This window comes from Calypte anna, chromosome 19 (genome assembly GCF_003957555.1).
Source record: "Calypte anna isolate BGI_N300 chromosome 19, bCalAnn1_v1.p, whole genome shotgun sequence".
Classification (NCBI taxonomy): domain Eukaryota; kingdom Metazoa; phylum Chordata; class Aves; order Apodiformes; family Trochilidae; genus Calypte; species Calypte anna.
In genome coordinates, this window is record NC_044264.1 from 4,359,733 (window position 1) to 4,374,391 (window position 14,659).

General features: G+C 49.7%; 1 protein-coding gene across 1 annotated transcript in view; it reads right to left on the bottom strand.

The window, feature by feature from the left end:
• LRRC75A (leucine rich repeat containing 75A) overlaps positions 1-11,204 on the bottom strand; it is a 64,654-nt gene extending 53,450 nt beyond the window's left edge. Inside the window, exon 1 of the mRNA XM_008490703.2 lies at positions 10,904-11,204. Coding sequence (XP_008488925.1) covers positions 10,904-11,167 — 264 coding nt within the window. The 5' untranslated portion in view covers positions 11,168-11,204. The remainder of the gene's footprint in view (positions 1-10,903) is intronic.
• Positions 11,205-14,659: the final 3,455 nt, after the last annotated feature.

Here is a 14,659-nt window from a genome sequence, read left to right on the forward strand (position 1 = left end):
GGACGTGGATCCCCAGCATGCACCTGCTTCTCACACTGAGAAACCGAGACACCAAGTAACTCCCCAAACCCAGAGTCCCTGGCAGCAACTACATCACCCTGCTACAACCCGCTGTCTCTCATTTGGGGCAGAAAGAGGGCTTTCAGTTATGACCATCAAGCCCTTACTTGGGCGGGGCTCTTACCCAAGCCTGTTGGAACATGGACATCACAGTCCTGCCACAGAGCTGTGGAAGGAGCCTGCCTGCATCACCCACACTGGTGATGGTGATCAGAGGTTTTAATGGTACTGAGGTATTTGGTTAAGAGCCACACTTGAAATCTGAAGTGAGGATGAAAAGCACAGCCTCCTGCTCAGCCCTGGTAAAGACAGGAGGAGAGGGCAGCAGGCACAGCTCTATACTTGCAATAAACAGAGCCACACCAAATGCTCTCCATTCCTTTCCAAAGCTATCAAGCACAGCCACGCTGTTTGGACTGCTATGAATCCAGGCAGGCAGTCTGTAATTTCCAGCCTGACAGCTTAGTAATGGCACACGTAATAATATATTGATTTTGTCTGCTGTCTGAGAGGCTGCCCAGCAGCCTGAGGAAGGGAATTGACAAAAAGAGGGTTTCCTCTCAAAATACCCACAGAAAAATGGGATGCTGATTGGGAAGATACTGGGCGAGGCCATCAGATGGGGCAAATTAACTCCCAATGCTTCAAAAGCCTCCCATCTTCCCACCCCAAGACTTAATCAGCACTGAGATTTACACCACAGCAAACTGGGAACCTTGCCCCTGTCTCACAGGGGTACATCGTTTTGGGGCTAAAAAATAAAAAAATTAAGTCTTTCCCATGTTTTATTCCATGTTTCTGTGTTTTTACAGCCTAAGATTTTTAACCTTTAAATGAAGTGGAAGCTGTCCTGGATTGGGATCTGGTGTTTGGTACCTGGCTCAGAGGGAAGAAGTTTGGATAGTAAAATCTTTCTTGGAGACTTTCACAGTAACTTCCCTCTCTGGCATCAGGGAAATTTGATACTCCTTTGAGGATCAACCTCATCAGGTGCTTCCAAACTGGGGTAACAGCAGCTACAGGGGTAGGATCCTCCCAGACTGCTCAGTTCCTTCTGAGAAACCCAATGGTAAAGGCTCTTGGCTCACCACAGAGCTTAGTAAATGCCCAGCCCAGCCTTGCTAAGGAAGTGTTAAAGAATGGCTTGCACAAGGATTTAATTCAATGACATGAAAATTCATCTAATATTACTATTTTAAATAGCTTTAAACACTACATACATTTACTTTAAAAGACTCAAACAGTTGAAGGTGATGCCAAATTATGGTTATGCTTTAATATTAAACAGCTTATGTTAGCCTGGGCAAGCAGGATGTGCCAAGCTGCCAAATTTTTAAACAAAGTCACTGATGAGAGCACAAGCAGAAAAGACTGAAGCACTAATGCTGCTTTTGAAGGAGCCTGGACCTCTCATAAGGACAAAGAAATCACCTTCATTTCAGTTAATTCACCTAGTCCAGCTCAACACTAACTTAAACAAATCAGGAATATGATGGAGAAATGTACATTTCCCAATCTGCAAGTCAAATTACAACCTGAGACGCCAAGGTCGCTAATTATGGTGACCAGAAGTGTAATTCATTATGTGCAATTAATACTCTAGTTAGTCAATCAGTTAGTTTTAAAGGGAAAATACGTTTTGAGACATGTTTGTCTGCCCTACAGATCCAGCATACTTAAAAGTTTATTAACTGGTCAAGTAACATTAAAATACTAGCTTTCTGGATGTAACTTTAGTCAGAAATACAAAATAAAAAAAACCCAACAGTCGTGGAAACCCAAAATTCACCATTTCCCACCAGAATAAAAGCATACAAAATTAATCACCCAACTGTACAGCTGCCTAAATAACTGCCCACAAATGCACCAGGCTCCTTGCTTAGAAAAGGAAGTATCTGATTACACCAAGCAGCAGCAGCTTTTTACAACTAAACAGGAAAACATCCTCTTTCCCTCCTTTGTGATTTTGGCTACTGTCACCACCATGGATATAGGTCAATCACACTCATATCCCAAATTGCTTCACATTTTCTACCCTGGCCCAGGAAGGCATCAGAAGCAAGACTTTCCCCCAGTGCCTTCTTCTTTCAACTCTGTCAGGGAAAGCTGTAGAGAAACAGATAGTATATATAGAAATAGATGAAGAATGCCAGAATGAAGCAAAGCTTTGTTAGCCCTGTCTACATTCCACCATGGGGGACCTTGAGAGAAGGGACTACTCAAGGATGGGCTGTTTGGACAGGCCTGAGTGTCACTTCAGCAGAGATTTGTGCTTTGTTACTCCAAATTTCAGCCTGGACCAGGCCCTGTGACTTATTCAGCACAAGCAAAAACCACAGCAGATGCTGCAGTGGGTTTGATGCATCCCTTGTGCACAGGAGCTGGTTGGGACTCTGCCCCAAAGTGCCTCTTTATCTTTTGGAGTTTGCTGCCCGTGGGTCCAACACAAAGCTCTCATCCCTACACTTGCCATCTCACAGGACTCCACCATGTCTCCTGTTTTCCAATCCCAGATGGGGTGGGGGTTCCCGAAATTATGGTCAGGGAAATAGTGATGGTTTCTGATGTCCCACCATCAACACCATGCTCTCTGCAGGCAGGGTGAGAATGGGGAGAGAGTTGTCCCAGCAAAAGCCCTCAGCACATCTCCAGCTAAAATAACCATTTCCCACCATCGTCTGCAAAATGCTGAGGGCATGTCTGCTCTCCTTCCTCAGCAGATTTTGCTTTTCCCTGCTGGGATTTATTGTTGTGCCAAGATCTGCCTGGCCTTGAGGAGGATGGGGGCAAAAGGAACAACTCTGCAGAACGAGACAGACATTAATTGCCTCACAGCTCCAAGCCATCCCGAGTGGGCTCAGTTTAAGCATCCCAGGAGACAAAGGGAGCGTTGCTTTGGGAACATTTCCCAGCATGGTACCTGGCCACAGGACCAGGGGCTCCCGGGCACAGATTTGCTCAAAGACACAAACACAGGGCACCTCTGCCTTTGTACAAAGAAGACTGCTGCCTGAGAGAGATAAGCCATTAAAGCTGTTATTGTTGGGTTTTGATATAATGTTTTTAAAGTTCATGATGCTTCAGAAACATCCTCCCAGCTGGGTGGATGCAAGGGCCGGTGCTTACCCTGTCCCCACCCAGCTTGGCTGAGCTGCTCTGCACCCTACAGCCCACATCAATGGCTCCCCTTTTCTAACCTGGGATATTTTTGCTTTCCCAGATAGCACTCCTTTTCTCACTCTGTGGGGCTAAACACAAAGCTAGGAGCTGAGAAACCCAGCATGTGCTTCCCCATCTTCTAGAGGAACACGCACCCCCCTCCCCTGCACTTGAGTCCTGCTGCAAGCACAGACTGGTTGGTTGGGCTCTCCTTTAATTAATATTCATTTGAACTCAACTGCTATTAGAAGTTTAGGGACAGTGTCTCAGAAATTATCTCTTGTGCAACACGAGAATGCAATCCCCTGCTCCCTGTGAGCAAAGTCACAGTTGTTGCAAAACCTGGCAGGGACAGGCAGGCAGAGCAGCATGAGGAAGAAGCAGAAGCAGCTCTGCAGCAAAACAAATGCTGATGCTGTTTCTCAGAAACCAACTTCAAAGGCAAAGAGGACATCGAAGGGCTGAAAGCAGCAGCTTCATCCACCACCTGTGGACAGCAGGACAAGAAAACCCTCTGTGGGCCAACAAAGATGCACAGGCTGCTGGAACTCATGCAAAACCCAGAAACATCTTGTAAAGAAATCTCTCCACTGATCTCAAACCTGCATCCTGCTCTGTAATGGCAGGAGAGCCAGGCCTCCAGGAAGGTATAATATAAAGAGGCCATAAGGAACTAGACATCCACTGAGATGCCTCCTCCCTCATGCCTTTGGGTATCTCCCATCAGCTTTGATACATGTCCAAGGCTCTCCCTCAAGCTGGCAATGCCGTGCACTCAAACCCTTGCACAAGGAAAAGCATCACTGGCTTTGAAAGACATGAAGCCTGAAAGGTAGAGAGCCTTGAAAAGATCTGAGAAAACCAGAAAGCCAGAAGCAGCTCCTGCTCACAAAACAGCAAGGTCAGAGCCAGGAGTAATTGGAGCTAAAACTTTCCACTTGGGGAAGAATGGAAAAGACAATTTCCTTTTGCTTTTAGAGGCAAAATTAAATTTACCATTTGCTGGTCTTTTCTCCAAAATTGGAGGAAAAAGAGGTAGAGATACACAAAAGAGAGAAAGGCAGTTATGCATTAAATCACTTCAGGCTCTTGGCTGGAGCCTGCAGAAGTTAAAGGCTAAAAAAAATTCCATACCCCTCTGTAAGAAAATGAAATGCATATTAATATATAATCATCTCCTTTACTTAGGAGGAGGCCACAGTCACTAACCTCTCCAACATATGGAATACTATTAACGAGTTAAAACTATCAAGAAACTACAATATCCTTAATTTCCACTACATCCCTGCCTGCTGAGAGCCCCTGCACACCACTGCAGCACAGGTCCCAGCGCTGGGATCTCCCCACGCAGCCGTCACACCCACGTGCTGGCAGGAGAGAGAGACATCCCCAGACACTGGGGTTTTACATTTTGAAGCAAGATAAAAAGGAAAAAAAAAAAAAAAAAAAAAAAGCAAGCAACCCAACAAGGTGCATGCCAGGCTGTCTGAGGGCTGGAGCCCCAAGCAGCCTGCATTTCACATCAGATGTGAAAGCAGCAACAGGGGGAGGGGGGGGGGGGGGGGAAGGGGGAGGAGGAGGAGGAAAAGACACATTCCTGCTATTATATAAATAGATAAAGTGCTGAATAGGGGTTGGCTTGCCAACTGCAACCATTAACCTCTCCCAGCTTGGAGATTTCTCAGATTCTCTCTTCTAGAGAGGCCAAGCTGGGGACCCTTGGAAAGCTGACCATGGAGGGAGCTACTCCAGGACACACTCCCTAGGTGCAAGTTACATGAACATAGATCTCACCCCTGCTCAGGGGGTGAGCTCTCTCAGAGCTGTCCCTGCCTGGGAGTGTTGCATGTGCTGCATTAATGCATCCACTAGCAACTGATTTCATGTTCCTGTGATTCCCCAATCCCAGAGGGGACATCCCTGCTGGAAGAGAAAACCCACTCTGCTCCATGCCAGCAGCAGGGTGAGCATTGCTGCAGCACAGGGAGCACGGAGACCCACAGGACAGCACCTCTGGTGCTAAGCAGGTACCACCTCTGCCCTCGCTTGGTGTGCTGCCTGGCCTTCCCCTCCCTCCCTGTATCTCAGCATCCCCCAAAGACACCTTTTCCTTAGGAGAACCAACCACTTTCCAGGGGGTTAATTAAAGCCAGGATGCTCAGATGCCGAGCAGGCACCAGGACACATCCACCTGTGAATCCCATGGGGGAAAGAAACAGAACAGATGGAGACACGATGGAAAGGAAGTGGAGAAATGATGCTGCAAGAAAGAGCAGGGAGCACAGTGACAAGACTAGAGACCCCATTTGGGGCAGAAAACAGCCCATCACTGCCAGGCACTGTCATTTGCTGTCAATACCTCCAGCAGCCTAAGGGTTAAAAAATAACTGTGGGCAGCACTGTTGGTTTCATCAGCAATCCAAACCAGAGGAAACGGTGCTAATCCCAACACAGCCTCTCCAGGTTACCCAACTTCCACCCAGCCAAGAAGCCACCCAGCCTCAAGCCCTGGTCACCAAAAATGCTCAAGTTCTTCCAGCATCCCAGAGGCCACAGGACAGTCTCCATGGGGATGATGTCCCAAGGCTGGTGTGTGCAGGGCTGAGAGCAAGCACAGAGCAGCCCAGTCCAGCTATGAAGCACCTGCAGGCTGTGGCTAAACTGGATATCAACCAGCCCACAGAGCTCCTCAAGGTCTGCTCTAGATGTCAATTAGCACGTCCGACCACAGGGCTGAGGAGTAACACTGAAGCTGTTTTGGCATCAGCAGGGCTGGAGCACACGCTTCAAGGCTGGTACAAAGCCAGGGGCCAGCATCCTTTGGGGAGAAAGTCTGAGTTGGAGACAAGGTGGCACCAACAAACATCTTCATGCTGCTGACCTGCCAGAGGGGCTGCAATCATCACAAACTCGCCTGACAACAAACCCACCTCCATGGGGATCTGCTACAAAGCAACATATCTGCCTCTGAAGAGTAGTCTGGGGAAATAAATACCCTCAAAAGCACTCCTGGCCCACAGACTGTTCAGGGAAGGTGCACGCTGTGTGACACAAAGTCTAACACACAGAGCGGGCTGATACTGGGCCATGAAATGCTTCAGGAGCTCTTACTGAGCACAAAAAGTTAAACCAAGAGGCCAAATACATCTTCACAGGGGATGCTTTTCAAGCCTGCCCAAGTGTAACACTGCCCAGCTGGGCTGAACTAAGATTAAACCCTCCCCACCTTAGCATGTCTGAGCACTTACAAGATGCTGGAGTTGACTTTCCCAAAGAAAAAAATGGGGTTGGCCTCAGAAGGGGCTGGAAGATGGTGTTTTGGGGGATCAACCACAGGGATCTGTGCACAGCAGGAGGTGGCTGCCTGCATTGCACACACAGGGCCTGCAGGGCTTGATGGGCATCAGAGCATTTTTGCTTCTGGTCCCTTCTTACAAACCAGAGTCATTGCAGTGTCTCTGCCTCTGGTTGTGGCCCTGACTCCTCTCCCTGCCTTTCACACCCCACCAGCATCCAGATGAGGCTGGCGTGAGCAGAGACACTACCTTAGAAGCCTTGCTATTTGGCTTCTGGCCATCTTCAGTTCTCAGAGGCTCCCTTTTAAAATCTGTTTTAATCCCTGGAATTATTGTACACCTCCTGCCCCATGCAGGTGATGATGCCCAGAGCCAGCATACACCTCATCCTCCTCCTCCTGCCCTCTCCCCCCAGCCAAGCTCTGCTGAAGCAGCAGCAACAGCAACAGCTCAGGACAAACTCCACATCGAGCTATAACCAATGGCAAATTCTTCAAGTGAAACGTAATGTGCTGGGAAGCGCCTCACCATTTCACTTGGGAAAATGATCTGCTTGGCAGTGGAGAGGAGGAAAACATGCTTTGTTTTACAAATCCTCTCCCCAGCAGGAGAGACACTCCCAGAATTTAATATACTGACAGCACTTGGCTGCTTTAACCACTGAAACTCAAGAGTGCATCAAAAAAAGAGAAGCATAAAAATGTGATCCACTGTGTAATATTGAAGCCTATTCTGCAACTGGTGGTAATGGGCACAGCAATTCATTGGCACAGAGAAGCCACAATTCCCCCACCCAGCAGTGCCAGGATGCAGGGTCCTAGCTTTCCTCAAGTGCTGGACACCCCAAATTAATTCAGTTTTCACCCTTCCTAGGGTGAGGCCCTACAGCAGCTCCTTGCAGAGAAGCATGGAAAGCAGAGAAGATGCTGACAGGTAAATCTAGAAAGGTGCTTTGGAGCAGAGAAAGTGGATTCAAAGTTATTCAGTAAAAGGAGTATTTCCACAAAAGGCAACCAGCTCCACCCAGGTGACTGGGAAGTATCCTGCAGCCCCAAACCTCAGCCTCAAACAAATTTATTTATACTTCCACTTACCATTCAATGCATTCAACTACCAAGAACTTCCTATGTGCAACATTGGCAAGGATGGCTTGTGGTAGTGGACAGCCCTTTTTTGGGAGGGGATTTTAATCCTATAGTGTGGGGTTTAGGCTCCAGACAGCTGTCAGTGTTCCCCATAGCAGAAGGGAAGAACAACCAGTATCTCTAACTAAAGAACCTGTCATTAAATCAGGCTGGCTGTCCCACAGCAGCACATAGCCTTTTGAAAGGCCACTGCCAGCCCTTGCACGCAGCAATAATATTAATGTTATTTTGAGGGTAGGCAGTGGGATCGAATTGCCTCCACACTGGAGACCGCTGCTGACCTCTCCCAGGAACTGCCTCAAAGCAAATAAGTCTGTCTGCTGTGCACATTTTTTACCTTTTTAAACAAAAGTAACTGTGCTTTGTATCTTAGCACTTTTATGTAATTGTTTGCAACCTGCACGCATTCTTGGAAACAATAATTAATCGTTAGGAGAGCCTGTAAAGAAAACAGCATGGCTCCTGTTTCAGGGGAGCAGGATGGATAAAAGTGGTGAAATGCGAAAGGCCACTCTGGATGCTGGTGACAGTGGTGGGGCTGGAAGGACAGGGCCTTTATAAATACGTTTTTTCTGCCCTGCCCTTTGGCTAATTATCAAATGCAGCTTTTGTGGGGGCCCTGGGAGGTGGGAGGAGAAGTCTCTGGGACCTCATCTTGGAGGGAATGGGTCAGGCAGGGTGTTAAGTCAAGGAGAGCTGAAATGCTGGTCAGCCTCAGATCTGGCAACATGCACATCCTGTTCGAAAAAAAGGGATGGAACACCTCCAAGTGTGGGGTTGTTGTCACCTACTCCCTCACTAGCACGCTGGGCTGACTTCAAAGCTTAGTGAAGTCAGTGGAAAGGCTCCCAGTGACCTAGATGGCTGGGATTTTCAGAAAATAAAGACCAAATGAAACTGGGCACCAAGTCATTAGGTTTGCTCAAAAAACTCAGTATTGCATCATCACCATCATCATGACACATTAAGTTAGCGACTACATGGACCAACCACCACCACAGCCCTTCAGCAGTAGATGCCATATAAAAGTCTCATGAGTTGAGGTCTCTGCCCCACCATTGCTCCCTCTCCTCAGGGGGAAGTTTGTTGTTTCACCCTCATATCCCTTTTTTCAGGCTGGGACACAGAAGCTTAGGTCTCAATGATTCCCACAGCTTCACACCCCCAGCTTCTTGAAAGCAACTGAGTATCCTTTGCAGCCACAACTGCAGCCCCAGAACACCAAAGAAAACCAAAGCAATCAGGATTTGTTCAGTGGGGCAGCCCACATGTGCGTCCCAAAGGCAAAGAAAAATATCATCTCATTAAAAATGTGCTTTGAGTCAATTATAGTATCTAGGACAAAGCGTTCCCTATTTTGACACTCTAAGATATTTTATCAGAGCAAGCTCTTCAGAAACACTCAGAATGAGTTAAATGACTATAACAGGTTCCTCGTTTCCCCCAGCATTTTATAATTAATTTTTAGCTTCCACCCCCCCCCCCCCAGTCAGATGGCAGGATGCCCCCAGGGTCTGATTTGTCACTGGGGCAGCCACTGTGAAAACAGCAACCTGTGGGGAGGGAAAGCACCGTCCAGAGCATCATTAAGAATAAAAGAACAGGATCTGAAGCTCAAGAGAACTTGGGAGAAACTCACGGTACTTCACAGGCACAAAGATTTATTTCTGGGGGGTTGTCTGATATAAGCACCTTCTAAAATTAGCACCTGCCTTCCTGCCAGCTCCAATGGGCTGCTGGTACAACGATAACACTTTCGCAGGGCTTAGAGGGTGCAACTTTTGGCATGAATCAGCTGCACAGCTCATGGCCACTTCTACCCCATGGGGTTTTCCTGACCATGTGCTTCATCTGCCATGACCACACAGATCCCACACAGCGGGTTCATCATCCCATAGAGTCATACCCCCAATTCCCAGGGAGGAGGTGTGTTCACCTCAGAAAAAGCACCTTATTTCAGAGTGGAGTGTAAATTGTGACAGTTTTCTATAAAGGAACAAAAAAACACAATTCAGATTTCTCAGCTGGACTGCTCCAAAGATAATCCTGAGTCATGCAGGAGGGACCCTGGCTGATGGGGTGAATCGAAATGTTCCTCTCAGGGGGATGACAGGCTCAGGGACATGCCCCAGAAAACACACACACTACCTGAAAAATTACCAGGACCAGAAAACAAGGGGCAGAAATTGCAAAAAGCAAAACCCAAACAGAAAAACCCAAGAAGAAACCATCAGCCTCTGAACCATCTGTTTTCACAGGACAGGCTGACATAGATTGGATCTACAGGGCAAGAAAGCAGCTCCCAGTGTTCAGTAAAGGTCTGAGCAACTTTTCCCCAGGCAGTAGACCTGGTTACGCTGACCAGCTGGGTGCCTTGCAGGCTCCTTGGGAGGAAAACCAAGCTTGAAGATGGGTCTGCTTTCAGTTTGTGTGGAAAACTTGTTGTTTTTCAAAGCCCTGTGGACCCCAAAGCCTTGAAATGCCCAGCACTTTGGTCTTTTTATCACCATCTATCAGTAGAAAAGGTTAAATGCTAATTTGCTGGGTATAGAGCAGTGCTCTTAGGCTGCCTTTCTGTTTGCTCACAGCAAGTTTTTGTAGTGTTGCTTCTCAGCTAATGCCCAGCTCAAGCAGACTTTCAAGGGGAAAGGTCTTTGGCTCCTTACAATTAATTCCATGCTCCAGTGCAGCATCTTGCACGCTCGTTTCTACAATTCCCACTGAACACCAGCAAAATTCCACCAAGCGACTGCGTATCAAAAAGAACAAGATAAAAAGCAAAGCTGCCAACTCTAGGTATTTCTGAGCTGGGAAGAATACAGACGATTCTCAAAAGCTGCCAGCTCAAATTGCCTCAGCGCTTTTATAGATTTGCTTTAAACACCAAACTTTTGGAAAGTTGAGTGGGAACCTCCTTGAGTGGGCTGTGCATGCTGCAAACCCCAGAGCTACCAGCACAAAGCAACCAAGGGAAGGAGAAAAGCGCAGCTGGCGGGGTTCCTCACTGCAGACAATGCAAAACAAATCCCTGGGGATATTTTTCCATCTCCAACACCATGACCACCCTGCAGCTCCTCAGTCACTTCCCCAAAATTATGCCACAAAAGTTAGACCTGCAAACACCAAGCATGCCCCCTCTTTTCTAGAAGGCTTTTGAAACCAAGCTGTGTTTTGCTCCTACACTAGCTTTTCCCCACCGCCAGCAAGCAGCCCCCCCTCCATGAGAAACCTGCCCATCCTCACCTGCCGCAGGTGCCTCAGCAGCTCGGTGGCCTCCTCCTGTTTCCCCTGCTTCACCAGCACCAGCATGTCCTGGATCATGCAGATCCGCCGGTGGTAAGGGGGCAAGCTGCTGCCACCACCTTTGCCAAACTTCTCGCCGGACTTCACCACGAGGGAGGTGAGGAAGTCACCCCTTTCCCTGGGGGGTACCTTCTTGCGGTGGTGAGCTGGAGGGCTCTCCCCAGCACTGCCCGGCTGGCACCCCTTGGTCTGCTTGGTGCCCATGGTCTGTGGCCACGGCTCCTGCAGCCCCGGGGCTGCATGCAAGGGGAGGTGGGGGCACAGGGGGACACACAAGGGGATGGAGGGAATGCACAAGGGTTTTGGGGGTACACAGATGCACAAGAGGGGGCGGGGGGGGGATGCACGAAAGATTCAGGAGTACACAGAGGAATGCACAATGGGTTTGGAGGTGCACAAGGGGTTGAGGGGATGAACAAAGGGATGCACGAGGGGGTCAGGAGGTGCACAGAACGTTTAAAAGGTGCACAAAGAGTTCAAGGGGTGCAGGATGAGGCTTGCCGCCCTCCGAGATCCTAGCAGGGGTGCCGGTGCCCGGCGGCGAGGCTGTTCCACTCCCGCAGGCGGAGAGGGCGGCTGCACCCAGCGGTGAGGAGCTGTGCCGGGGCTCCATCGCCTCGCTCCATCGCGGCGGGGAGGCGAGAAGCCGGGATGATTCGAGGAGCTCCTTCCCCCGGCCCCGGGCGGTGGCGGCAGCAGCAGCGGCGGGAGCGATGAGAGCGGCAGTGCTCAGCCCTGCAAAGCGGCGACGGCTCCGCGCAGCCCCCAAGCCCCCCCGGAGCAGCCCGCGCCTCCTCCTCCCCGGTGCCGAGGGGGATCCCCCAGGGATGAGGTGGAGGAAGGGGGAAAGCTACGACTTGGGGGCAACTGTTGCACGGGGGTGGCGGGAGCTCCACGGGGACACAGCGGGTCTGGGCTGGGCTCGGCAGGCTGTGGGGTGCATGGAACGGGGAGAGCCGGGGGAGGGCCGGGGGCGGGCACCGTGCACCGAGGCAGGGCTTGCGGAGGAAGCTGGAGCCGGACGGGGCTCTTCCTTCCTCCCGCCGCTTCATCTCGCCCCGCTGTGCTGGGGATTGAAGCGGGGCTGGGGAGGGTTTGCACAGAGGGGAGCTGCACCGGGCTTGTTGCAGGAGGGGCTGCACTGGGGGCGGGGGGAACTGGGAGCGGAGCTCGCCCTCGGGAAGCTGCGTGGGGCATCCCCGCCGGTGGTTCCCGGGAGGAGCACGGAGGGTTTCCCACTGTATTCTTACCCCGAGAGACCTTCAAGCACTTGGCTCTGCCCGTCCCACCCACCCCCCCGGGATGGGCTCTGACCCTGGTGGAGCTCCGCATGCTGCTCTGTCTGTCCCCTCGAGTGCTGCGCTGAGCCCATCCTCGGGGTGAAGCACCAGGCAGGGACCGCTGCTGGTGGGGGGACCCTGCAGGACCCCCGGCTCCAGCTTTGTTTGCTCTTGCACCTCCTGGCCTCCTCCCTCACCTTCAGCCCCACCAGCAGCTGCTCTGGTGCCCACCTGGAGGTCACTGCTCATGTCCAGCCATCCCCTGCCCTAGCCAGGACCCCCTCATAACCCTTATCCAGCACTTGCAACTACCCTTAGCCCACACTGCTCCTTCCAGCAGCTCCCCCATCCAGTATTAAATCATTCATCTTCCAGGCACTCCACTGGAAGAGTTTAGAGCACAGATTCAAGCTCTTGGATAAAGATCATGTCGAACAACTCTTCCAAACAGGGACAGCTCACTGGCTGCAGGAGACAGATTGCTCAAGAAATGCCCGAGAGGAATAAGCTTCAGACTGACAAAGCCCCAGCAGTAGCCTCAGACCCTCTCCCAAACTGAGGGGCTGTTTTCCAACACAGATGTGCAGCAAACTCTCCTTCCACCCCCACACCTCTGCTTGGGCAGGGCAGAAGACTCACTGCAGCTGCTGTGGGGTGCCTGGGCTGTGGAAGCTTCTCCTGCAGCAGAAACACATTTATGGGGGCATTTTGCCATTCTGTCAGAACTCATCCTGCAGCTACAGGAGAACTTTTTGCCTCCTCTGTATCCTGTTCAACTGCACATCCAGCAACACACAAATATTGCATTACACTGATAATGAAAAGGCAGCTCTACTCGATATTTCAATGGCTGGAAGCCCATGTAGGTGTTTCTAAAACTCCAAAGACCAACTGCTCTCGTGCATTTTTATAGAGACCATGAGAACAGTGCAGACCCCACCCACTGTAGTAGGGTTTGTCTCAGGTTTACAGAGCCAAGCTGCATGGGATCCAGAGTCAGATCAGTGTCTCACCCCAAGGTATATCTTATACTGATGTCATGAGCTAAAAATTACAGTTAGCTTGATATTGCTGGACCAGTGAAGTCACACATGGAGAGCATCACTAATTTTTCCCTGCTTAAACACTGTTTGAGCCAAGCCCCATGATATGGGGCAGCTTTGTCAGCAGGGGCTGCAGGACTGACCATACAAGGAAGATGCAGCCACCCCACCTCTTTTTCAGGTCCATCCCACGGGCCATTTCACATTTGTGGGGCGCCACCATCCCCATCCCCTGGGATGCCATGCCCCAAGTAAATAAATAAAACTCAACCTTTGCACTTCTGACACTTCTGTCAGCAGAGCAGTTTATCAGTTGCTCCTGATCAGGCCTCTTTATAGCCCACAGGACAAAGACAGAAAAAAAAAATTGATATAAAAACGTGTGGTGTGAACTCCTGTTGTACCAATGCAAAGCAAACACCAAGCACTGCTGGATTGGATTTATGCACTCAGTGAGTGGATGCAAAGGCACCACGAGCATTCACCACCACTCAGGAGTAACTTCCAGGCTCAGTACTGGTGGCTTAATGGTACAAGACATGCAGATCCCTCAGGAATGCTCCATCCTGGAGCTTTATTCACTTCTCCACCCTCCAAGAGTCTCATCCGGCTACAGCCCCAGCCTCATGGCAATGCTCAGCTGTCACACACGTTTTCCATACACACTCAGAACACTCATGTACAAAACCAAGCCCACCAAGCCCCAAAAAAACAGGCTGGCCTTGCAGCTCTCTGCAGGCTGGAGCTCGCCCTGCAGCTCTCTGGCCATGGAATATTCTGCTAAACTCATTAGTGGATCTGCAGCCAATATGCATTTTTTCCTCAGTGCAGATGTGTGCAAATCGCAAATTAGTAGATGTTTGTCTAAGGGAATTTTCTTTTTTTGTTTTACTCAAATTCATAGTCCTTATGATATTAATACTAAGGGTGTGTTAGAAAAGTCCATTGCTTTAAAAGGAAATAACTTCAGATTGTGAGACTGTTGAAGAAAACTCTTCCTCCTCTCCCAGAAAACTCTGCTTTAAGTATGTTCTCAGTTCTGTATCAAAAAGAAACTAAAGCTTTTCAAAGCATTTTGCAGAAGCCAGAGAACATCCATACCACATAAGTAAACAACCTGCTGGAATAAGCTGCCATGCAGGAGATCCAGCAATAAATACCTGCAAACGGAGACACTCAGCCTCAAGTTCCCTGCTCCAGGTGTGGGCACACCCCCCCAAACCACTTTGCACACATGTACACATGTACATTTGGTTTCAGATTAGTCACAGATAAAATTAACTTCCTGCTTCCAGGAAGGACTGCCTGGTTTTTCTGGAAGATCACAATCTAGTTTATGCTTCTCCCTTGCCAGCCCACTTGTGTTGTACTTT